Here is a 24,515-nt window from a genome sequence, read left to right on the forward strand (position 1 = left end):
TTCTTAAAACAGTCTTGTAATGATGACATTGTGATGCAAGGAATCTTCCTGTCACAGTTAGTTAGTATATTCTAATGTCTTAAACTATCCAAGTAATTATTAAAGCACCTAAAGCTATTACACTACAATTATTACAAGGATTATACATTGTACTGTGTAAAAGTCTCGAAACACCAGTCATTACTTTGTTTCACTAGGAAAATGAAAAATAAGTGTAATGATTTAGTGAAATATGCAAACATATATACATGTACATACAGTATATAAAGCAAAAGTTTGTACAATTTTAATGAGCTTGAAAGTCAATATTTGTTGCGACCACCTTAATTCTTCAGCACAGCCTGAACTCTCTTAGGCAGCTTTCTTTAAATAGTCTTCAGGAGTAGTTCTCCAGGCTTCTTGAAGGACATTCAAAGCTCTTCTTTGACTGGCTTTTGTTCTGTTCTCTGTGTCAACATGATCCCACACTGCTTCCAAAATGTTGCAATCCAGGCTTGAAGGAGGCCGGTCCATGACTGATAGTGTTGCACTGCGTGTTTGGTACGTTTTCCCAGCATCGTATGTTTAAAAATTAAACCACTGGCTATCAGATTCTTTCCAGGTGATATTGAATGGTGGATCAAAATCTGACAGTACTTTTCTAAGGTCATAATTCCATCAGTTTGGACAGGATCTCCCACACCACTGGCTGAAAATGCAGCCACAAACCATGACAGCCTCCGCTGCGATGGCTGTAGACACTCACTGTAGTACCTCTCTCCTCAGCTTTTTCTCTCTTTCTTAAGAACACCTTGACAGCCACACTTCCACTGAGACCATTTCTGATGAGGCTTCAGTGAACAGTATGAGATACATATTTTTCTTCCTATTTCTTATTAGGACACGTGACGTTCAGATACTGTTCATCTGCCGTAGATAGCTTTTGAATCAGCAATGCCTTCTTCTGTCCTCAATGTTTTAAACACATTTGACACCTTGCTGAGATATAGCAAGTTTCTGGGCAAAAGCTCAGCTTGTTGATGCAAAAATACTATTGTACACCCATCAAACTGTGTTTTATCTTGGACATTTTTCATTCAGTGAACTAAAGAAATGAGAACAGATTAAAAACAAACAAAAACAGGCTGCTCGTAACAAAATGCCCAGAATCTACAAGATTTTAAGTTATCTGTTATGTTGTGTAGACACGACACTGGTCAATCCTTTTAGTTTCAATGATTCACAGGTCCATGTTAAGTGGCTTAAACAAAACCACTCTTCTGAAAATGGTCAGGTATGAGGACTGGACTGGAAATGAGTGATCAAGCAGCCAATGTCTAATGAAGAACCCTGCACAGTATTGCAAGTCTGCAAAGGAAGAAGTCTGAGACAAAGCCGAGTTTCTTTTTTACTATTTTATTGCTTAAACTGCCATCTGGAACAATCTATACCAAAAGGATAAACATCTTTGCACATACAGGAGGTCAAACTAAATACAGGACAGAATAGAAAAAGAATGGTCCTCTTATAATCTGCAGCTCTCTGTGCTGCAGGCCTAACAAACTCACTGAAGGTCGGGCTAGCAGGAGTGACTGACTTCTACTGTAAGCCCAGGTTAGGTAAGCTAAGGCAAACTGGGACGACTGCAGTGTGGCTAAAAACGTTTTGGACTCAAACCAATGATGCAGCTATTTACACGAAAACAATATTCTGACAGAAAGGTGAAACCCTCACCCCTAACGGAGCCATTTCCCAGATGTGTTGTCAGTGGACACAAATCCACAGGTAAGCCACATCCGCAAGGTTTAACCTGAGGGTTAGGGGCATGATGATCAGATTTAAGCGTGAAGAAACATACACTCACATCCATGAGGTCTTCTCACCAACCTGACTACCCTGCAATCGGCACATAAAACCAAACACACATCTCAGCTGTAAGCGAGTACAAACGCTCTGAATGAGAACCAAAAGAAACATGATTACAGGTCATCTCTGTTAACAGACAGTGATGCAGGAATGTAGAGTTAAGCGTAGAATCCAGAAGTCAACATCATGTGATTTGGTAAAGGTTTTTTTTTTGTCCGTTTGTTTGTTTGTTTTTTAAAAAGAAATATTTCATTTTATTATGGCATCTAAATAGTTGTGAAGCAGTTCAGCTAAAGAGTAACAAACCAAATATTCGACAGGGTTCCTGCGTCTGCAGGACTTTTTTTTCCTTTCTTTTTTTTTTTTTTTTTTTAAATACACACTTCCATTCATACCAGATCACTGGATGCCTAAAACATCATGCCAGGTAAGCATAGAGAACAGGTCACAAGCTACTCTGATGAAAAGACAGCCACCTTTTCAAATAGGCAATAAGCAATGACACTAGTTTTAAATAAATATCCGCTCGCTCTGCCTGTCAACTCGCCTGTGCCGAGCTGTGAAACAGAAATACTTCAGATGTCCTGAAAAATCCTTTAAAACCGCTTTGTACTCCCCGCTTCGATAAACCTTTAATTATCCCTTTGATCTATTTTAAAAAGTTTTTACCCATGACATTTTACACAATACAATTACATACTGTTTCATCAGTTGACAAGAAGAAGCATTTATTTTTACTTTGTGGCACTGGACACCTAAAATAGAATTTATGGAAAAATAAGTGTTTACAAAAAGACAAAGTTCAACATATTTTTTTTTAAACAATCACCATCACTCCAAACCATAAGTTTATCATTTAGTCAATGATAATAATATAATTAGGATCATTTTAACTATACTATAACATTTTGATTACAAACCATAGCAGAAGAGTGACCAAGTTATTTGGTATATACTAAAGAAACTGAATACTGAAATACACTTAATACTCTTTTTTTTGTCTTCCTTTCTTTTTATTTATTTATTTATTTATTTATTTTCCTCAGAGTAGTCAAGGCAGTTCTTGTATGGTCGTCCTATTGATTAAGATGACTACAGGGTGATAACTACTTCCTGTTTGGAACAGAGCACGCATTGCATTCCCACGGCTATGCATCTTTGCATTGAATGACAGTAATCAACATTTGGCACTAGCCTGGTAGCTGCACAATAAAAAATATTTGTTGTACAAGCTCTCTCGAACTAAAAGAGACATTGTTTTCTCGTCGTACCAATCAAACGGTAACCAAAGTCGAGCATTAGATCTTCACGCCCTCTACAGTTTCTCGGTTCTGCTCTCTCTGTGTAGTCAAGCTAATTGATGTCCAAAAAAACCAAAAAAAAAACCTGACAACAAAGGAAACTTTTTTTCACTTCAGTCTGCAACAAAAAAATAATAATTTTACTGAAAGCGCAATGTAAAGTCTGATTGTCTGTCTCATCAGTCTGAGAACCTTTCAGATCTCCCGCTTCGTATCGAAAAAAAGAAGCTTAATCAGCAAATACATATATAACATAAGTTACATGTGGTGTAACTGTGCCTACAAGGTAGCGTACAGCAGCTGGTACAAGCGCTGGTGAATGGCTAAAAAAAAACAAAAAAAACAAACAAAAAAAAAAAAAAAAAACAGCCACAGCAGCGTGACCGGTGGGAACAATAAAATGATTTGTGTGTGAAATTAAGAGTGGGAATGGGGGAACTGAAATCAGAAGAAAGTGACAGAAAGCAAAAAAAAAAAAAAAACTAACAAAAAAAGAAAAGCACTGGTGGACCCCTGGGTCTGAAAGGAGAGAAGAAGAGGTGGAGAGGGTGCGGCGGGGGGTGGAGAAGTGAGTGTGAGGAGAAACACTCCCTCAGACAGACAGCGACACAAAGCTGTTGTACTGTTGGATGTTGCGTTTGAGGATGTCTGAGCAGGGACCCAGGACACGCTCGAAGCGAGGCCGATCGAGCTTGACGCACTTCAGGGGGCCGCGGGCAACCACGGTGGCGGCGCGGGGGCGGTTCATCAGCAGAGCAATCTCACCTGGGGAAAAAAACAAGTGTCACAGACTTAAAATTCAAAATACATGAAAACATCCTTCAGTGTCACACACAGAGACATGTATACAGAAATATAGTGTTGGTCATAGTCACAAAGATCTGTTTTTCCACCATTTTTAATGCTCCCTATCTTTTTTTGTTACTTATTACTGAGTTAATGGCATGACACATACTTACATACATGCATATATATATATATATATATATATATATATATATATATATATATATATATATATATATATATATATATATATATATATATATATATATATATATATATATATATATATATATATATATATATATATATATAAAAAAAAGACTCCTGTGTAACACTTTAGTTCTTACCAAAGTAGTCTGATGGTCCTAATCTCCCAACTTCCACAAACTCCTCATTCTCTGAGCGACGCTGCAACACAGCTGCAGAGCCCTGAAAACACACAAACATCAGCTTATTATCATAAAAGTGCTTTTAATACATTGATGAATCAAGACTGCGACTAATGAGTGTCTTACTTGTTTAAAACAATGCTTATTTTGTTCAGTGGTACATTTTTATAAAAACTACAGTAAAGAAAAAACAAAAAAGTTGTAACAACTTCATAACAACCTTAAAACTAAAGATGTCCATGTTGGAATAATGCAGATAAAGAAAAACTAAGCTGGAACTGAAATATTCCATAGTGTGGGATTATTCCATTTTTTCCTGTGAATCAACTTTCTGACACTAACCGATCATCTGTCAATCACATACATGACCACAAGGGGGAGTGTGTGGAAAACAGAGGTCAACAACTGTAAGCACTAAAGGGGAGATATTGTTCCAGCCACTTATATATTCATAGAGCAGCTTTGCATGATTCAGTTTAAAATTAGTCATATTTATGTCATTTTGTAGCTTTGTGCGGCTCATTATGTAAATATGGCAGAAAACCAGGAAAAGCAGGAGCAGACAAGGTCATTCAAGTCATTGACAAATGTTTGATAAAGTAGCCATTTACATTTACAGAAATGTAAAATGTTGCTTGCTGCCAGCATTACAAGATATAGAAACCAGGTAACCAAAGGAAGCTGAGCAAAAATTCACCTATGATCCTACCCTCTCCCTGCTGGCATGCTGCTAGCTCTGATGCTAAACATACTGGTGTGCACTACCAGCAGCAAGACGTACTTTGGCCCCAAAAAAAGAAAAAAAGATTTCAACTGCTGGATATATTTAAAGTGTTGTCTGGGCGTACGCTGCTGTCACACAGCTCTTTCTGAAGAGGAACTGAAGCCTCCATCTCTCTTAAAGCCGTCAGACTTTGATGAAAAAGAAAGCAGTAATTTAACACTGCTGAACACAAAGCTGCTGAAGTTTGTTTGTGTGACTTTAGGATATGAGCACAATTATTGTGTATCGCACTAAAAGCTGTTAAACATCAGAGCTGCACAGGAAGCCAGTGTTTGCCAAAGTTAGTTTGGGTCATTTCTGGAATCTGGTTGCTTAAAATAAAGAAAATATGAAAAAGGTCTGTGTGACACCAAGCAAAGCGTTGAAAATACAGCCCACAACTAACCAAACTAACACTTTCATGTATTCCTGTCACCTTAAGAACTGAAAGCTCAGTGAATTACATTAGCCAATCATGTCACCATAGGAAAAGGAAATCCTGTTGTTTCCTAGGGAGAGCTCATGTGACCTAATTAGTACGCACACAGGTCAGAGGTCTGGGGGCAACATAACGATGAGAGAAAACCACAAAGTGTAGAAAAAGGGCTGATTCATAACCAACAGAGAAGTAGAGAAGTGCGTGTTCATGTCATTTTACGTGTTTCCGTTACATTCAAATGCTGAACAGAAATCCAGCTGAGTGTCTTCTCCTGTCCTGCACTTCACACTCATGTACATATTTATCTGCTTCCAGAAAACATTGTGATCAGAAAATATTGAGTTTAAAGACACTAACTACAAGGGGAAACTGCTAACATAGTAATGCACTGCACTGCTGAAATTTAGATTTTTATAGCTGCGAGGTAGTCGAACAAACTCTGCATTCACAAACACTGTGCTGAGAATTTAGCTCTATTCAAAAGTGAAATATCCACACACAAAGAAAGAAGCCACAGAGTGTCTCGTGCATGAGTGTCAGCAGCCGTGCACTCTGACCTCACTGAACTGAATGAGCGCCAAACCACAGATATACAAACGTGTGGCTCAAAAAACAAAATAACGCTTTGAAACTTGAAATATTCTGGAGACAAGTGAGACTAATACTAATATGTCATAAAGCAGTACAACACGGGACCTTTAATGTGTGTAAAAGGAGACGAATGAATCAAGTGGATACCTCTAAGATGATGAAGAACTCATCTCCGGGCTCTCCTTGCACAACAATCTTTTGTCCATCCTCAAACTGGACAGGCTCCAAGGCATCGGCGACTGTAAGACGCTCCCATTTGTCAAGCGACTCTGAGGAAGGAGAGCAGAGCAAAGATTAATAATGAGACATAATGATGACAGAATAAAAAACAAACCAAAAAAAAAAAATCTTCTGAAGGCCTGAACCTGTTACTGTTTTTCTTTTAAAAGTGAGATATTTTTAAAGTTCTTTTCAGGTTATTTTAATCTCAGACAACAGACACAGGTAATGTGCTTCCCTTCCTCTGCTTTAATTTCTGATATGGTTAATTTAAAAACAAATAACCCACCTAAAATGGAGACTTTTCTGAGGAATTCCTCATACATCTTCCTCTTTCTCAAAGTGCTTCCCTAAAAGAGAAGGACATTTTTTAAAAGTGTAAATGCTTAAAAAGAAAAACAAACAAACAAACAAACATAGCGTCAAGAATATGCTGGTGGATTAGAAGTGTGAACATGAGAACGATGGCACACCTATAAGAAGAAATTAGCTCAATACAACAGCAAAAGAAAAAAAGAGCAAACAGTGAATCTACAGTACAAGAATAGATCAAAAACATTTCAACTTCAAGCTTTAGAAACGCTGGTCTGCAGCCACACATCTCCTCACCATAAGTATTCTCCTGTAGCTGTCTCTGTCGATGCCCCACAGTTTAACGTTGGTCTTGGCTCTGACAGTAGCCGCTCTTGGGGTGCCGTAGATCAGTGCCAGCTCTCCAAAGCTGCCACCTTCCCCTATGCTGGTCACCCATTCATTGTTCACATACACCTACCGGATTGGAAAAGGGACAAACCAAAGTAAATACTTGCAAATGTTAAATGTGATTTTAAATGAGTCATTTAACAGAGCTACTTGACAATCCAAACACTCACATCCATCTCTCCTTGGTCGATGACGTAGAAATTGTCCCCTTCGTCACCTGAGGGCATAAAGCTGAGTCAGTTAGCATGACAGAAAGCAGTGCTATGATTTTGGTTAATGCTTTTTTATGATCAATGCTGACAAGCTGTAATCATACCCTGCAGAATAACTGTTTCCCCAGCAATGTAAGTGACTGGAAACATTGCATCAAATATGTCACTAAATAAAGAAAAGAAACAGAGAGGTTAGCCAGTCATCCAAATCATCCCCATAAATATACTTTTTTAAAATTATAAAAAATATTAAGTCTGGTACCTCCGCTCATTGTCATCCAGGTGTGAGAAGAGAACATTCTTTTCAATAGCTTTGGCCAAGGCAGCCATTGTTTTGTAGTCTTTTGGAATGACCTTAGGAATCAAAAGAAAGCAGATGTCAGGATGCTGGCACAAATATAAATCATATGTGCCATAGCGTCGTATCTGCTGTATGCATTTACCTTTCTGACATATGAGGCGGCATCCTCCTCTGTGTAAACCTCTGCGCTGAAGGCGCCTCTCCGCCGGCGGCCCTTTACCACGGGGTTCATGGGCGGAGACACCTCTTCATCACGAGAGTCTGAACGGGAACTGCTGGCCTTCTGCTGGTTCTGAATCTGCTTGGCCTCCTCCTAAATAGGAGGGACAGGACTGAGTCAGTCATGGAAACAAGATTTATACAGTCACAACTAATTGTATGATAGAAAGCAACGCATCCTACACTCAGGACTCATGGTAATGTTTTCCCCCAGCATGCATCAGATGGGTGTGTTCCTCTATTGCAGACACTACACTTTTGATTTATATGCAATTTATTTGGACTGCAGTTCACATGAGGTGAAATCAGTTTGTTGCATTTAGTTGAATCTGAGCACACAAAAAGCCACTGTGTACCCCTACATTCATCCTGTTGTTTCTATGAGCAGTGAAATGATCAATACGTTTTATTGTCCCAGTTCCACTGGCAGTCACATGTGCACAAGCCACACTTTCCCCTTTCCATCGTTCTGAGGTCGATTTTTGCTTCATCACTCCATATAACATTGTGAAATCTATGAGTTTCACTCTCGCCCCTTTGTTTTTGTAAGCTGGACTATAGCCTTTATGTTTTTTTTAATAAATCCTGAGAGGTTCTGGTGCAGCCCATTATCCAGTTGTTCATGTGTACGTAACAAGATTTTTCATGTTTTTTGTTACAGGCAGTACAACTTTGAAACATATGCATTTCAATAGGAAGTATGTTTCCTGTTTGCACCATGCATGCTGCTGAGACTCTTCAGAAGGAATTCATGAAACCACATTCTTTTTATAACAAACACTAAGTATTTGTATTGCCCAAAACTGAGGCCCCTAGTGTATAGAAACACACAAAAAAGGACAAACAAATTGAGTTTAGAAAACCAACAAAAGTAATTAATATTGTAACTATTTTATGAAATTGTGTTGTCTGGTCTTATTTTAATCATGTGCTGGACAGAAATCTAGACTAGCCATGGGGTTATTTGAATAAACTAAACTAAAAAGAGTCGTCTTTCCCATGCAAATTACATCAACAGTTTCTCTTTTAGATCTAATAGATTATTTGCATTTGGCAAACCAGATATTTGTAATGTTTTTATTTTGATTCATCATTATCATCATCATCATCTTCTTCTGCTATCGTTATTTTGTTACTCTTCATATTGCCAAGACAATTAAACTCATTCTAAGTCGAATAAATCATCTCTAAATCACCTCTGAGCTACTCCTGAGCTCTTTTCAGCAATGAATACAATGAAATGGCACGGCTCAAGAAACACTTTGGAGCCAAGCGTCCGATTACTTTTTAACCTTTTATCATTCAATATTGACAAAAGCCTCATGTGACAGACTGGCGACCTGTCCAGGGTGCACGCTGCCTCCCACCCTGTGGCAGCTGAAATAGTCCACAGCCACACTGCCATGGTGAATTGGATAAGCGAAAGAAAATAGATAAAAAGATGGACGAAAGCCTCAAATGTTCTAAATGTTGAATGAAGAAGAAAAAACTGTGAAACTGTCCATCTATGTATGATCATGACTACAGTTGAAGAAAATAATAATATAAGATAAACAAAATAGTAGCTAAGGTATTATTTCATTTTCCTGTCTCTGGAACATAAAAATCTGCAAAAGATCTGACAGTAACCAGACTACTAATTAATTGTTTTACTTATTCTCTGTTCCTTCATATGAGCTATTGCTGACTCTGGCTGGCAATATTTTACTAATATTTAGAGTAAACTATAGCATCCACTTCTCAAGAGTTTTCTGGAAGTCTGTTCTCCAAGTGTGCACGCACATTTGGTGGGTCTAAATATTTTTCCACAAGATGTGTTTTGAAAAAAAGAAAGAAAGAAAAGAAAGGGGAAAAGGTATAATATAGGGCTTGTCTGTTTTCCCCCCATTGCATGCTGAAAAAATTAAAAATCAAGAACCAACTGTAAATAGAAAAAGGTCAATGTGGGACGATAGGTGCTGTCAGCCTGCTGGACCAATAGCTAATCATTCTGCTTTAAAGTGCTATGAATTTTGGCGTCACTATAAGTGACACAAATCAGAAGGTAGGTTACAGTAACTGGCAGTAGTACAGTCCAATACAAGGGTGTAAGATGCCCACCCTTCACTGACAAATGGCTTGCATTTGTCCAAGACACAAACATACATTAGCACACAAACCTTCTCCAGCCTCTCGAAGTACTCCCTGAGGAAAGCCATGGGCCTATCTGGCCTGGAGGTGCACAGCTGGACAATGCAGTCCTTCAGCAGCTGTTGAATGTTGTGTTTCTGCACGTACTGCTCACACTCCCTCAGGCTCCGCTCCTCCTCGCTGCTCGTACTTCCAGATGCCATGACGACAGCCGCAACCCTGCTCTGTGACCTCTAACCTTTATACTGAGAGGAAAGGAAAAGAAGCATGGTGTCAGATCATCAGCGCACAACACTGAGGACAGAGAGTGACACGGGGTAAAAGAGCCTGAGCGTCTCAATGTGAACTGGACACACAGAAAAATGTGAGAATGTGAGAAAAATGGAGCAGGAGTGAGAAAGTACAGCATGTTGTTTTTGTCACTATGGAGCCCGAGTGCTCCTAATTGTCTGGAGCGAAAACTGGTCATATGATGTGATCACACACAGGCAGACACAACAAAACTAAAACAAGCACACCGTTTTTCTTGGTTTTATTTACACAAAACAGTTTAAGTTTTTTTTTCCCCCAGACTGAATTAAGCCCTCTATCAATGATAGAGCAGCTGGCTAAAGCTGAAACATTATCATAGACAAGGCCTAAATTTAGATGAATGGTGAAATGTGAAACAGGCCAAAAGCAAGTGCACATGATTGAGGTTTCAACATTTCACGCCACAATACTGGTGCTGAGCAAAACAGCCTGACAGCTCCTTAGATCATCTGATCAGCCTCTGTGATATAAGTTTCTTCAGACAGCTCTGAGCTTGATCTGGCTATGTAGTCTAAATCAGGAAGGCCTCTAAAGTCCTGATGTAACCCATGTCTGCCATTTAGAAGGGTAAATGAGTAAACAAGTCCTGCGGAGTGAGAGTACAATCTATTCTGTGCCTGCAAGTGTATCGTGCATGTGCATCAGTATAATAGGATTCGGATAATTTCTAATCTGACAAGGCCCAGGGGAGATTACTAGCCATGTTATCAAAGATGAAGCTCGCACAGCCGTTATGCACAACTAACTACGCTTGTGGTGGAAACTTGGCAGGCTTGCTTTAATCTAAACCCGGCACAGGAATAACTATGTGGTAAACGATACTGTTTTCGGACCAGGTGGTATAAATTAAGAGCTACGGCAACCTCTACTAGGAAAGCTCTCCTGTCTTATGTAATAAGAAAGTCTTACTTTATTTGAAATGTCTTAAAATAGTTATTTATATTTAAATGTTGATTCTTTGAATCCGCTACTATCCTGCAGCATCACCTAAAACTAACTATGCAATTAAACAAAACAGCGAGGCACGATGACCTTGCTAAAGAGCAGACAAATGAGCATAGTTGATGATGGATTGTAATAACCCATTTAATGGTTTAAAAAGTGGTGAAATACTACCACCGTTAGAGTAAATATGAAGCAGATGCCCTGTCTGTAACACTGTCTAGGTCAGGAAGGCTTCACGAGAAAGCTGACGGCTGCAGTCAAGTAACTTACACGAGCAGATTAATGCTAATGAAACGAGCAACCCAACATATGAAGAAGCAGCAGAAAACCCCTCAAATGAGCAACACGCGTATCAGAGGTTTGCTAAACTACCTTCGGCCTAGTTTCTGTATGTCAGGTTTGATGCCTAGCTCGCTAGCTCCGTGCAAAGGCAAAGCGCTCCTCCAATGACGCCATCTTGAGTTCTAGCATAAACAAACGAGAGACGGAGGAAACAAATTTCACCTATACAGAGGTCATATGTTCCGCGAACCAAAACAACACGAGTACTCACAAGAAACGGTAAAATCCTGCCGAGCCTTTAAACGGTGACTCGGAATGTAAGATATTTCTCAACGCGCACCGTTACCAGATCTTCCTCCTCTTTTCGATTTTTTTCCCCGAGCCCTGGACCGCTGCCCCACCGGATACGGCTGAGAACCAATCAACAGCCGTCACTGACGTCAATTCTCCTCGTTCTGACATGTGAGCCGGTAACCCGTGGCAACCTTAAAGGAGACCGCACGGAAATCGTGACGTCAAGGAAAAGGCAAAGAAATCGATTAATATTTGATTTCAAAAAGTGGTCGTGGTGGCAAAAGCAACAACACTACAAACCTCAACTACAAGAACAAGTCTTTCATTTAACTTGTAACGGTAAACAACTTTAAAGAAGTAGTATCAGAAGCTGAAGCAGCTACTCATTAGGGAGAAAAATGTCTCATATGAATGTTATTCGTTATTTTTACAGATATAGTGTTATACCTTATTGGGTAATTCAGTAATACTGCATGTATCCACAGATGATATTGTGATAGTGATCTATGGTGAGAGTAGGGAGCAGGTGGAAGAGAGCACGGAGAGGTGACCATATAATCTGGAGGAAAGGGAAATGAAAGTCAGTGAATAAGAGGACAGGTGTAACAGTGAAGCTGCAAGGAGCAGAGATAGTGAAGATAGAGTGAGTTTAAATAGCTGGGGTCAACGATCCAAGGCAAAGGACAGTGCACAAGAGAGAAGAAGGGCAGGGTGGGGTGGGTGGAGATGAGTGTCAGGGATGATTTGTGACAGAACGAGCAAGAGTGAAAGGGAAGGTTTGCAAGATGTCAGTGAAACCTGCTATGATGCATGATTTGGAGATGGTGACAGTGACAAAAAAGACATGAGACTGAGCTGGATGTGGCAAAGGTGAAGATTTTCAGTGGGAGTGACCAAGATAACCTAAATTAAATGCTATTATATGCTGAACATGGAGGTGCTGCTGGGCAGGAAGAAAAGGAAAAGACTTCAGAGGAGGTTCATGGATGCAGTGAAGGAGAGCATACAGAGGGTTGGTGTGACAGGACGCTAGGGATAAGGTACAATGGAGGGAGATGATCTGCTTCGGCAAATTTATTTTATTTATTATTTATTTAACAAGATTACTGCATGAAAACATTGCCCTGAAATAAAATCAGTGAAATGTTCATACATGTTTGGGTACTGACATCACTTTCAGGTCACATTTGTATATAGGGCTTTGGAGTTGAGGTCACGCTGCAATGCATTGTGGATATAACCCTTATTTCAATGGAATCGTGTGTCACTTTAATACGTTTTTTTTTTAAATAAGAAATGTATTAATTAATAGGTTTCCTGTTTCCAAACTCTGTTGCTGTTTCTTTTGCAAGACTGGGCCATTTATTCACTATTTCAACATCAGTTAAGTATTTAAAAGTCTGAAACTGATGCCAAGTGTGCCACTGAATTTGAAAGCTATTGCTGTCAAAAAGGAAAAAAATCCCTTATTATCATATATTGAATTAAAGCAGGAAGTCTGCACTTCAACTGCATCTAGACGTGGCTCACAGAGCCAACAATAATGACTCAGTGATGTATTGCACATCCAAGTTTTTAATTTACATTTTTATTTTTGTAAGCATGACAAACGAACATAGACACAACAGAGATGAACAGCCACCGCAAGTAGGAACTGAAAGAGGAAAGACTTTCTTTGGGTCACAGTTTTAGCTTAATAGTAAAAGCTTTAAACTACTTAATCTTTTGTTTGTTTTTATGGTTAATTAGTTGTTTTAAAAACCTGAATTCACGTCAATGCTTTAAACCGAAACTTTGAAATAGAAATATTTTCGTATAAGAATAAATTAAAAATGTTCTTACATAAAAATATTGTTACATAGATATTATAGTAGTATATTTAATTTCATATTACTTTGTTTAAAAATTGCGTACTGTAATTTAAGCTGTTTGCGTGTCACTGGGTTTTCATCCAATCAAATCATCAAAACAATTCCTCATGAAAAGACTGAAAGCAAAACTGGCCAATCACCAGTTTTTGCTCTTAAACGAGCCGCTCGGTTGATTGATAGCTGTTTGCTAAAACCATTCTTGGATTTTTATCAACTTGACCAATAGAAAAGCCAGAGAGGCGTGCAGACGTATGGTTGGAAAGCCAATCACGATGTACCTCAGGGTGACGCATCCTCCCATCAGCTGTTTTTGTTTTCCTGTGTGGACACTGGAAGTTAATAACACAATAATAACAACGGGAGTGTAGTCTCTCCGAAGTGAAACGGTCGTCAGTGAGCTGTTCCTGTTTATCTTTGCTCCCGTTCCGGTTAGCCATAGCAGCTCACGCTCCTGTTTACGATGTGCACCATCTGAGCCAGCCTGCCCGGACATTCCTGTCCCCGAAGAGTGTGAGCGTGGCGCTTACAGTCGGGGAGCAGCAAAAGGGGAAGCGGGTTCCGGCGGGGATCGACCCGGGCCCAAGGCCTCCGACCTCTAGAGGAGGGGGAATTCAGCTGCTGGGATGGAGTCACCGGACTTATCCGACGACCCCGGAGTGCATCGAGGTTTCATCTGTGCCTCGTTTAACCAGGACACCACGTAAGCAACCTGCGAGCTGGGCCCTGCATGAACTCAATCTCCTTGATACACCTGACCGTTGCATAATTATTTTCAGCTGCATTTCTATAATGTGGTTTATTTTCTGATGGGACCTGCAAAGTGAACGCATGCAAAATGAAGTAACCTTTTTGTGTGCACCATTTAAACTTCTAGACGAGAGTCCCATAGAGCTGGATATGAAGTAGGCCACTGTGTGGCCTATTGCACTTTTGAGTAGTCTTTTAGTATTATAACCAAACTTGTAGTAACACAGATTAACAGTCTCTTTCTTACACTCCCAGTCAACGTGCAGTGCTATTTGTTAATAATGAAAATAAAGGAGCTTTAAGAAAAATCTGCTTTACAGTATCTCATACTGAACCAAGAATTCACAAACTCTTGATTTTAATGTGTGTCTCCTTAAACAAAGAACTCCTATGCTTCAGGCTAAACAGCCAAATAAGCCTGCTGACCACAATGCTATTGTGCTCCTCTCATCTCCAGCTGAGCTAGGAAGGCAGGCATCTTTATGGAAATTAACCGCTTTTAATGGTAATTGCTTTAAGGCTTTGTTGCCTAAGCATGATAATGACTCAGGTGCCAAAGACTTATGCACATAAACAGATGTTTTCCTGAAATTCTTTGTGGCAGGCTTAAGCTGCCCTAAGCCTAACAAAGTAGTTCTGTGATCTGATAACCATGTCCTAACCCTGTTGTCAGTTATGGTCATGCTACTATTGCATCATGGACAATGATGGGTTAGTTATCAGTAGAGCTGTAAGGAAGTCAACTCAGGCCACAGTGTATTATTTTCTTGCTTAGAAAGTAGCTATTACAGCATTGGTATCTATGATCCATTATAACCATTCGCAATGGTTTACAGTATTATACTAGTGATCATATGTGTGTGTTGGTGTATAATACTAAAGACATTATTTTTTTAAGGTATTCCAATGTATCCAACTTAAATTAAAGGCCGATGGTATACTTTGTAACTACAGTGTTACTAAAAAAAAGCTCTGTATTTTGGGTGTGCTTCCATTGTAGCTCTCTATCAGTGGGCACTAAGACTGGCTACCGGCTCTTCTCAGTCACAGCTGTGGACAAACTGGACTGCATCCATGAAGGGGGTAGGAGTGACACTGTTCTTCACTCTCTTTAATCAGCAAACAAACCAACCTGCATTCTGCCCCCTAAATATGACACGAGTACACAGTGACAGAGGTCTGCACAGCATAGTTTGAGCTGTGGTCATGTTCACCTTAATTTAGGCTGTTCAAGTCATGTTTAGTCTGATGTGCAAGGTAGGTAAACGCAGACGGAGGCACTTCTTCTTTCTTTTTTTTTGTACCAAAAGGCTGCCGCGAAGACTGGCAGCAAGTCTGCTACAGGTCAAACCATTCTCACAGCTCACAAATAGATGGGATACTGTTCACTGTGAATGTACTATGAATGAATTTTGACATGAGGTACTTTCCATAACTTCTCTGAGTAGAAGTATGCAAGTATTCAAGAGATTCATCTGTTTTTCTTTCCCCAGTGGAGTGTCCAGATGTCTATATAGTGGAGCGACTGTTTTCCAGCAGCCTAGTGGTTGTGGTCAGTCTGTCCATGCCACGACGAATGAACGTCTATCACTTTAAGAAAGGCACGGAAATTTGTAACTACAGCTACTCCAACAACATCCTCTCTGTCAGGCTCAACAGACAGGTAAAGACAAGAGTGACAGCTTTGCATACCCCTTTATCATCCCGGTTTGTGCTGATAATTACATGTTCTTGTGCTCGTGTCTCTTTCAACATCAGCGGCTCGTGGTGTGCCTCGAAGAGTCGATCTACATCCACAATATCAAAGACATGAAGCTCCTTAAGACGCTGCTCAACACACCCACCAACCCCTCAGGTAGACTACAGCTTTTGGAAGAAATTAAAGCTTTGCCTGCTGAAACATGACAAACACCCCCCCCCCCAAAAAAAAAAAAACCCAACTGTTAGAGAGACAGCCTGATGCCCAGATGTTGCCAAGTTGTTCTGTGGGCTGGAAGACACTGAAGCATTAATAATAGTACAGCACCTTTAAAATCTCTTTAGAAAGTTTTTTAATGAAGGCAAAAGAAGGATGCTTAGAAGGTAAAGCCAGTCTGCAATCGCAAACAATAATAGATTAAAAAAAAGAAGATAAAATTGATACAAGAAAAAGGGGCATAGAACTGAATGCAAAATGTCAGTAGAAAAAGAACAAAAGCAAAGTAATATCAGAAAGACAAACAGACACATCGCATAAAACCTGGTCTATAAAAACATGTTTTCAGAAAAGATCTAAGGGAAGTCAATGAAGCTGCGAGCCACAATAGCCAAGAGGCCCTGATGGCAGACACATGGTCACCTTAGAACAGCCAGAAAGGGCTCAGCTGAGATTTTAAGGTTGCCATACTGTTTATGAGGGCTGCATACAGTTCAGATGGAATCAGCATGTCTTTTACGTAGCCTGCCGGAGATTCCAGTTGGCTTTAAAGGTGATTAAGTGATTAAAGAGAGAGTTAGAAGTTACTGTGTGCAGAGAAAATAAATGCAGCTACAATTTGGTTTGACATTATGCTATCCAATGCAATGAAATTTATGCATTTTGTGACACTTGAATAATATATGGGAATATTTGGGGGACTGTAAGGAAAAGTATTATCATATACATGTGTGTTAGCTGTGTATTTAATCATGCAAGTGGAATTTACATTACATTTTTGACTGGAAGCCACTGTGGATACATTTTCAATTTACAAAACAAGCAGACAACAATCATAAAGTCAGCACATGGACTCTGCTATATCAATACTGATTAAATGTGACAAGGTGCTTCAGTTCCTGTAACAGTGATAAGAATTTTGCATTTCATAGGCTTTCCAAAGCACTGTGTTTAAAAAAGCATGCAACAGTTGCTTGATCCAATGTATTCACAGGCCCAACAGCATTATTCTTTATAAGTAATAAGTCAGATTAGATAATGCGTGTTAACTCCAATAGGCAAAAAAGCCAAATCAGTGATTATGAAAAGAAAAAAAAGATAAAATAGTAAATAATCCTCTTGTCTCCTTTATAGGTCTCTGTGCACTCTCCATCAACCATGGCAACTCCTTCCTGGCGTATCCTGGTAGCGCCACCATGGGAGAGATCACAGTCTATGATGCCAACAATCTGGTGAGGCAACAAAGGAAAGAAATGCAGCTGTTTTCATGTCACCTGGAAACCCCATGGGGGAAAAGAACAGCCTTGTGTTAAAGTGCATTGTTGCCCCTTTAGAGCACTGTGACGCTGATCCAGGCCCATGACAGTCCCCTGGCAGCTCTCACATTCAATGCCTCCGGCACAAAGCTGGCTAGTGCTTCGGAGAAGGTGAGGGTTTGATTTCCTTTTTCACCTTCCTTCTCTTTTATTACACATCAGTCCCTCCTGACCACGCTTTCCTCCACAGGGTACTGTCATCAGAGTCTTCAGCATCCCTGAAGGACAGAAGCTGTTTGAATTTCGCAGAGGCATGAAAAGGTTATTACTCTTCTTTTCTCGTAGTTTAGGCATCAAGTACTGACCAGCAGTCAAAATTGAAAAGAAAAAAAAATCATTGAACAAACATGATTCATAATGTAGGAAAGAGGTTTAATAAATTTCTCGTGACATGAAGGTGAGCAGTGCAAATGAATCTGGTAATACTCACCAGTTACATGTTTTGGTGAGTAAGATACTTTACTGCTCTTCCGCTCAACAGCCAATGATACATGGCTGTGAATGTGCTGAGCAGGTTCCAGTGTCAGTGACTGACTAACAGTAATGTGAGTGGTGGGGTCATGGAAACATTACACTGTAAGATAGCATGGAGGCTGTCATACACAGCGTTTCAACACTCACACTGCTGTGACCGGACTGTATGCAAAGGTTTGCAGAGTCATTTCTTATCTCAGACAAAAATCCTTAAAGGCAAAGTCGTGCACGGGCTTTAATAATACATCACTGTAATGTTAGTTTTGGATTACTTAAAAGAAATTAAATCTCACTGTTTTGTTTCTATTTCTATTTCCTGTGTGTGTTCCAGATATGTTAGTATCAGTTCGCTGTCCTTCAGTGCAGATGCACAGTTCCTGTGTGCCTCCAGCAACACTGAGACAGTCCATATCTTTAAACTGGAGCAGCACAGCCCAAGGTTGACTCTCTCTTCCTTTTTCAAGCTTCTTTTTCAGTTACTCACTATCTAATTCTGAAAAGAAAATTGTGTTGAGAATAATATTAATCCTATAGTCCTATTGTATAAAGTCATATGTTAATTAATGTAAATATTCACAGTCACTTTATTAGGTGCATCTAAAAAAGTAGTTGGCACTGGATTGGACCCACTTTTTCTCTTCAGCATTAATTCTTAATGGCAGAATTTCAACAAGGTGAACAGCAGGGTCAGGGTGTTTCTGTGTGGGGTTTGCATGTTCTCCCTGTGTTTGCGTGGGTTCTCTCCAGACACTCTGTCTTAATCCCACAGTCCAAAGACATGCAGTTAGTGGGGTTAGGTTAATTGGTGATTCTAAATTGTGAATGCAAATGGTTTTCTGTCTCTAAGTGTTAGACCGGGGACCGTGTCTCTTGCCCTAACAGCTGCAGCCTTGTATTGGATAACCAGAAGATAATGGATGGATGCTGAAAACATTCCTTAGGTCTTTTGGAGCATATTGACATAATGGTATCACACAGCTGCTGCAGATCTGCCTGCTGGTCAGCTGTAAATCTCCTGTTCATCAGATCCCAAAAGGTGTGAGGCTGGAGGCCATTTGAATATAGCAGACTCCCTGTCATGATCAACAAAGGGATGGCTTGAGCTTTGAGATATAGGGTGTTATTAGACAATGGTGCACCGTGTATAGGGATGTGCATGCTCAGTAACAATACTTTGGTAGGCTGAGTAGCATTTAGATGATGCTCAGTTGTTTCTAAGGGACCCAAAGCTAGCCAACAAAATACTCCCCCACACCATTACATGTGTGGAGGAGTATTTTCTTGGCCAACTTTGCCTAAACCATTGATAAAAGGTAGGAGGAATCAATTTTTTCATGTTGTTTATGCCAAATTCTGACCCTACCATCCAAATACTTCAGCAGAAATTGAGACACGTCAGATTATACAATCTTCTATTGTCCAGTTTTGAAATGTAGCCTCAGTTTCCTGTTCTTAGCTGAAGGAAGTGGCACCTAGCTTGGTCTCCTCCTGCTTCATGGTTTGATGTGTTTTGTGTTCAGAGATGCTCTTCTGCCCACCTTGGTTGTAACAAGGGGTTATTCGAGGTGGTTTTTTCTTCCTGTCAGCTTGAAGCAGTTTAGTAATTTTCTCCTGACCTTCTGACATCAACAAGGCATTTTCACCCAGAGAACTGCTGCTTACTGGACATTTTCTCTTTTTCAGATTTTCTGTAAATTCTAGAGATGGTAGTGTGAGAAAATCACAGCAGATCAGCAGTTTCTGAGATGCCCATCTGGCACCAACAACCAAGCCTCATTCAAAGTCACTTAAATCATCTTTTTTCCTCTGATGCTCGGTTTGAACTTTAGTAGAACTGGTGTACCTAATAAAGTGGCTGGTGATAACTGATAATAAATCATTATTTAGATGAGTATTATCCTGCTTCACCATTACTATTATTTTATTTTGCATGGGGGACTCACTGACAGTTGAGATGCTTTTGTCTCAAACGTTGTTCTTCCTAACCAGAGTAAATGAATGCCTAGCCCTCTCTGCTGTGTTATTATTAAAAACAGCACTTTTTTCTAACTCTCATTGCTCCATTATATTATAAAACTGTTATCTTTAGTAGTCTTTTATTCATGTTAAATGTTTTCTTTCTCTTTAACTACAAAGCATCTTGTTTGATTCCAGCCAAGAGGAAGAGTCCCCTACATGGTCAGCATATGTGGGGAAAATGTTCACAGCAGCCAGTACCTACTTACCCACTCAGGTATCTGACATGATGAATCAGGACAGAGCCTTTGCCACAGTGCGACTCAACATGTTCGGTCTGAAGAACATTTGTGCCCTCGCTACGTAAGAGAACTACAACTATACAGGTATATTAAAAAAACAAGTCTGTATCTGTGCAGGTTCATTTATATTGTGTGTGTGTGTTGTTTTTGTTGATGTTGTTGTCAGGATTCAGAAGCTTCCTCGCCTGCTTGTGGCATCTTCAGATGGGTATCTTTACATCTATAATGTGGATCCACAGGATGGAGGCGAGTGTGTCCTTGTTCAAAAGCACAGGTGTGTATATCTTAGTGGGATGTACAGGTTATAAATATGGCAGGAAATCCTAATTCTAAATTAAAATGTATACTTATTTTGGTTCCCCTTGACTTACTCTAACTGAAAAGTTAGACATCTTGAGGCAGAAAGAAAGGTGAAGATGAAGATGTAATCATGTGCACTATAATCACATGTAGGAGCTGAAAAGGCTTGAATGCTATGTTTTTGTATCTGTATGCATTTAAACAGTTGTCCATTTCCTTACTTCCATACTTTTCCATCTTTTGTTGCTGTTTAAAAATCTCACATTGTTGTGTATTCCTGTTGTCGCATTATCTTAGGTGTTAAATCCTATTCAGCCCATTTCTTCCATGCTTCCTCAGGCTCTTTGAGTCCAATGAGGAGCAGGTGGACCAGAAGGAAGACGAGAACCCCGAGAATGTCCCTCCACAACCAGCTAGCCAAACATATGCTGCCACTGTGGCTCTCCCCACGACCGCACCCTCCTCCACCACTCTAATGGGTAAGATTTAAGGCTGGCATTTTAAAATGAGCATAGTCAGTATACTTTATGTTTAATGGCTATTAAACACAGCTGTAAATTGTGTGTGTATGTTCAACTCTTAGTATTGTTGTCAAGCGACTCCTGTTTAAATGAAGCTTGTTTCTTTATAGTTAAAACCCTAGCCATCCAAATATGATCAGAAATATTTGAAATTTTAAAATGCTCTTTCTTTGCTTCTTTCCAGGCTACTCCGAAGACGGTGGAGCCCAGAAGGGTGAAGTCATCCCCGAGCACGAATTTGCTGAGGGCCCCGTTTGTCTGGATGACGAGAATGAGTTCCCTCCGGTTGGAAACCAGAATAACTGACCAAATTCCCCAGGGTACCCTCCCTGCCCCTGCACACAAACCAGACTTACCTGTTTCTAGTAGGAAGGTTGGACAAAATATTCCTAATGTGTTGCGACATTGTGGCTTCCCAACCCTCTCACAAGTTACCCTGCACACCTAAAGTTAAATCTTGGAAGGATATTACCTTCTTGTATTTCTGTATTTTGTGTACCCATTGTTATTTGTAAAGGATATAGAAAAAAAAACACTAAAACAGAGCAGAAGGTCCATTCATCCTAAAGAAAAAAAACACCAACAGGACATTTGTTCTTTAAGTCAAAGGCTGTCTGAACCATCCTAATGTTAACTCCCATATACTACCACTAACAACAGTGTTAAACATGTTGAAATAATCACTGTGCACAGCTAGAAATTCTGACTTTTATACTACTGTTGAATATATGTATTGTCCAACAACAAATCATTACTATGGTAGCAACCTAAAGAGCAGGTAAGTAGTATGAGCTGACCGACAATGCTTAAGCTCAATAATATCCAGGGGTTAAAATAACAAAAATGCTCCTATGGCCTCAGTCACACTAGGAAAAAATTGGCAATTGGCAAGTTTTTTTGGGACCAAATACAAATTGTTGACCAACTGGTCACCCAGAGGTTGAGTGTACAGCAATTGCTTTTGATTGCAAGGCATTTGCACAGGTCATCTGGGGGGAAGCAACCTGCCTCCAAATTATTTCAGTTATTTCAGATTTCCAAATAATTGCCAGCTTATTTATAAATGCAAATAGATCGCCAAAATGTTGCAGTAAGTTGCTGCAAGCCGGAGTCAGTCTGCGTGGATGAGCATCTCGTCTGCACCGTCATGTTTATTTCTCCAAGTGAGGATACAATGAATCGCGTCAGTGTCAGTTACAAAGATTTGGTGGGCAACTCACTGCAAGCTGCACTGAATTTAATGCTGCAAAGCATGTCTTATGTTCAGACTTTCAGAAGGCTGTAGGAGAACCACATATGAGTATACAGCTTGTTATCCTTTTTACAGTGAGTTACAGTGTTTAATCACATTTCAGCGTTGCCTTTTCTCAGCAGCGTGCACACAGAGCAAGATTCATTTTTCTTTCTCTTTCTTTCTTTCCCTCGACAGACACTAATACATACATTACATGTGTCTTTCAAAATGGAGCTATTAGTGGGACTGTGCTAGTGTATTATAGCAGTGTCTGAATGTTATAGTATGTTAGGATTAGTTAAATTAATATTTTATGCTTAACAGATGCCTTAATTCAAGGTTTTCTAACTGTGGGATGTGAGACACCAGCCCAGGTGCATAACTCCAATTCAGGTTCACAAAGTGTACATAGATTTCAGGTATATGAAGAAAGTGTTTGCAGTGAAGTAAATCTCTGGATAAAACCTGGGCTCCACCTGAACCTCAGTTCTCAGGGCCACATAGTCCCCAGTTATTCATAAAATAAGAGATCACCCTTATCCTTTTAAAGTCTGAGCAATGAAATTAAGACAAAAAAATTGAGCGTTTATTGACCCTTCTAGCGCTTTAAAATTAATTAAATATTAATTTTGATATATGAGTTTTAACTTGTATCATGCTTACCACATCTGTGTTTTTCTTTGCAATTTATTTCTTAAAAAATGTGTTTTGCAATTTTTTCAGGGGGGAAAGAAATCACACTGATGATGTAAGATTCTCTAAAACTCATGTATCAAGTTTGACACACTAGAAGTTAATGTGTTGTAGCATAAACATGTTGATTCTCCTTCCGCCTTCTCTCACTTTTCTCAACTGTCCCACTGTTTTCAGAGCTGAACGTCCCTGAAACCTGAATTCAAACTGTATTGTGTTGTTATTACATTTCTGGTATCCTCATTTTTGAGCCACACAATTACGTTGCTCTTGATATAATGTTGGTCATTAATGGAATGAATTAGCTGCAGCTGTTTGTTTATAAATTTATAACGTTTTCCCAGTCCACTGGTGCTGAGTACACCCCTGGCTCTGGTAGCACTGACTGAGGACTGAGGTAGACGGCAACAGATTTCAATTAGGGTATTATTGCATACAGCGCTTAAGTGCCAACTTAACCCTGTTTAATCAAAAATTTATAGCAGACTGACTTTGTCTTATTACCGTTTTACCCCAGTTTTATTGCCAAATTGACGCACCAAAGTTGGTTTAAAGGCAGCAGCTGATCATCACTTCAAAATGATCTGTCTTTGAAGAGACAATTTCAAAGGCAATACCACTGCAAGTTAATTGCATACAATTTTTTTTTTCCGCACAGCAGTCTCAAACCACTGTTTTCCCTAGTGTGACTGGACCCTGGGAGGTATGCTTAAAACTCACCTAAGATTTTACTTCTTAACAAGCCAAGTGCAATGTTAAGTCTTAGGACATTTATCAGGGCCATTCCTGTGTATGGGGCTCCAGAACATTTCAATCAATGGTCATAAAAATGTATGATACCTCAGGAGAGACAAGCAGTAGTTCACTCACAAAGAAATTATACATAGATATTATATGATACACTATTTAAATCACGATACATGCCATAAGTATCATATGACTTGCCGATGCAGCTGTGATACTAATTATGGTAGCAATACACGAGACTGAAAAATCCTGCAGAGTCACAAATGTAACCTGATAAAATATTTTGCTCTGTGGGTGCAGCAGTCGACAGCTAAATGCAAATCCTGGGACGAGCTGTACACGACAAAGCTACAGGTCCATTGTTTTCAGTGCAAGCCTAAAAAATTTGTTATTTACTTAATAATTCTGAATATGTTAACATATACGTCAAGTTATTTTTACATTAATGCATTAAGTATCCTTTTTGTGTAAAGTGTTACACATCAACACATAGACCTAACATTCGTAAAATATATGTTAATGGGTTTTTACAGTGTATAATGTGTATATAACATTTCTTTATAGTACTGTTGTAATAAGTAACATAGTAATATGACTTGCCAGAAGGTGGCGCTGTTAGGGCACCTGTAAGCTGCATTGAGCTGTTCAATACTGGACATTTACACCAGAGACTCATTAAATCTCAGAAATGATTTGACCTCTGCAACAA

General features: G+C 39.5%; 2 protein-coding genes across 2 annotated transcripts; one reads left to right on the forward strand and one right to left on the reverse strand.

Moving 5' to 3' along the window:
- Positions 1-1,379: 1,379 nt before the first annotated feature.
- prkar1ab (protein kinase, cAMP-dependent, regulatory, type I, alpha (tissue specific extinguisher 1) b) lies at positions 1,380-11,858 on the reverse strand. The gene is made up of 11 exons (XM_084938046.1): positions 11,708-11,858; positions 9,927-10,142; positions 7,691-7,861; positions 7,510-7,601; positions 7,352-7,413; positions 7,206-7,252; positions 6,943-7,101; positions 6,623-6,683; positions 6,262-6,383; positions 4,280-4,361; positions 1,380-3,911 (listed from the first exon to the last, which is right to left on the reverse strand). The coding sequence occupies exons 2-11, from the start codon at positions 10,098-10,100 to the stop codon at positions 3,739-3,741; spliced, it is 1,143 nt and encodes a 380-aa protein (XP_084794172.1). The 5' UTR covers positions 10,101-10,142; positions 11,708-11,858; the 3' UTR covers positions 1,380-3,738.
- A 1,970-nt stretch (positions 11,859-13,828) lies between these two features.
- wipi1 (WD repeat domain, phosphoinositide interacting 1) lies at positions 13,829-24,515 on the forward strand. The gene is made up of 12 exons (XM_084938054.1): positions 13,829-14,301; positions 15,349-15,431; positions 15,842-16,011; positions 16,107-16,203; positions 17,398-17,495; positions 17,598-17,690; positions 17,770-17,840; positions 18,385-18,492; positions 20,208-20,372; positions 20,478-20,585; positions 20,951-21,090; positions 21,317-24,515. The coding sequence occupies exons 1-12, from the start codon at positions 14,225-14,227 to the stop codon at positions 21,436-21,438; spliced, it is 1,332 nt and encodes a 443-aa protein (XP_084794180.1). The 5' UTR covers positions 13,829-14,224; the 3' UTR covers positions 21,439-24,515.

The sequence above is a fragment of the Perissodus microlepis genome, chromosome 8 (genome assembly GCF_051167445.1).
Source record: "Perissodus microlepis isolate ML-2025 ecotype Zambia chromosome 8, ASM5116744v1, whole genome shotgun sequence".
NCBI classification, from domain to species: Eukaryota; Metazoa; Chordata; class Actinopteri; order Cichliformes; family Cichlidae; genus Perissodus; species Perissodus microlepis.

Bases quoted from the DNA above. Each gene is read 5' to 3' on its own strand.
- wipi1 (XM_084938054.1), top strand. From the start codon at position 14,225: ATGGAGTCACCGGACTTATCCGACGACCCCGGAGTGCATCGAGGTTTC. The intron at 16,204-17,397 runs GTAGACTACAGC...TCTCCTTTATAG, and splicing joins CACACCCACCAACCCCTCAG to GTCTCTGTGCACTCTCCATC. The intron at 17,841-18,384 runs GTTATTACTCTT...TGTGTGTTCCAG, and splicing joins TTTCGCAGAGGCATGAAAAG to ATATGTTAGTATCAGTTCGC.
- prkar1ab (XM_084938046.1), bottom strand. From the start codon at position 10,100: ATGGCATCTGGAAGTACGAGCAGCGAGGAGGAGCGGAGCCTGAGGGAG. The intron at 7,602-7,690 runs GTAAATGCATAC...TTGATTCCTAAG, and splicing joins CCGCCTCATATGTCAGAAAG to GTCATTCCAAAAGACTACAA. The intron at 7,102-7,205 runs GTGAGTGTTTGG...CCAATCCGGTAG, and splicing joins TCGACCAAGGAGAGATGGAT to GTGTATGTGAACAATGAATG.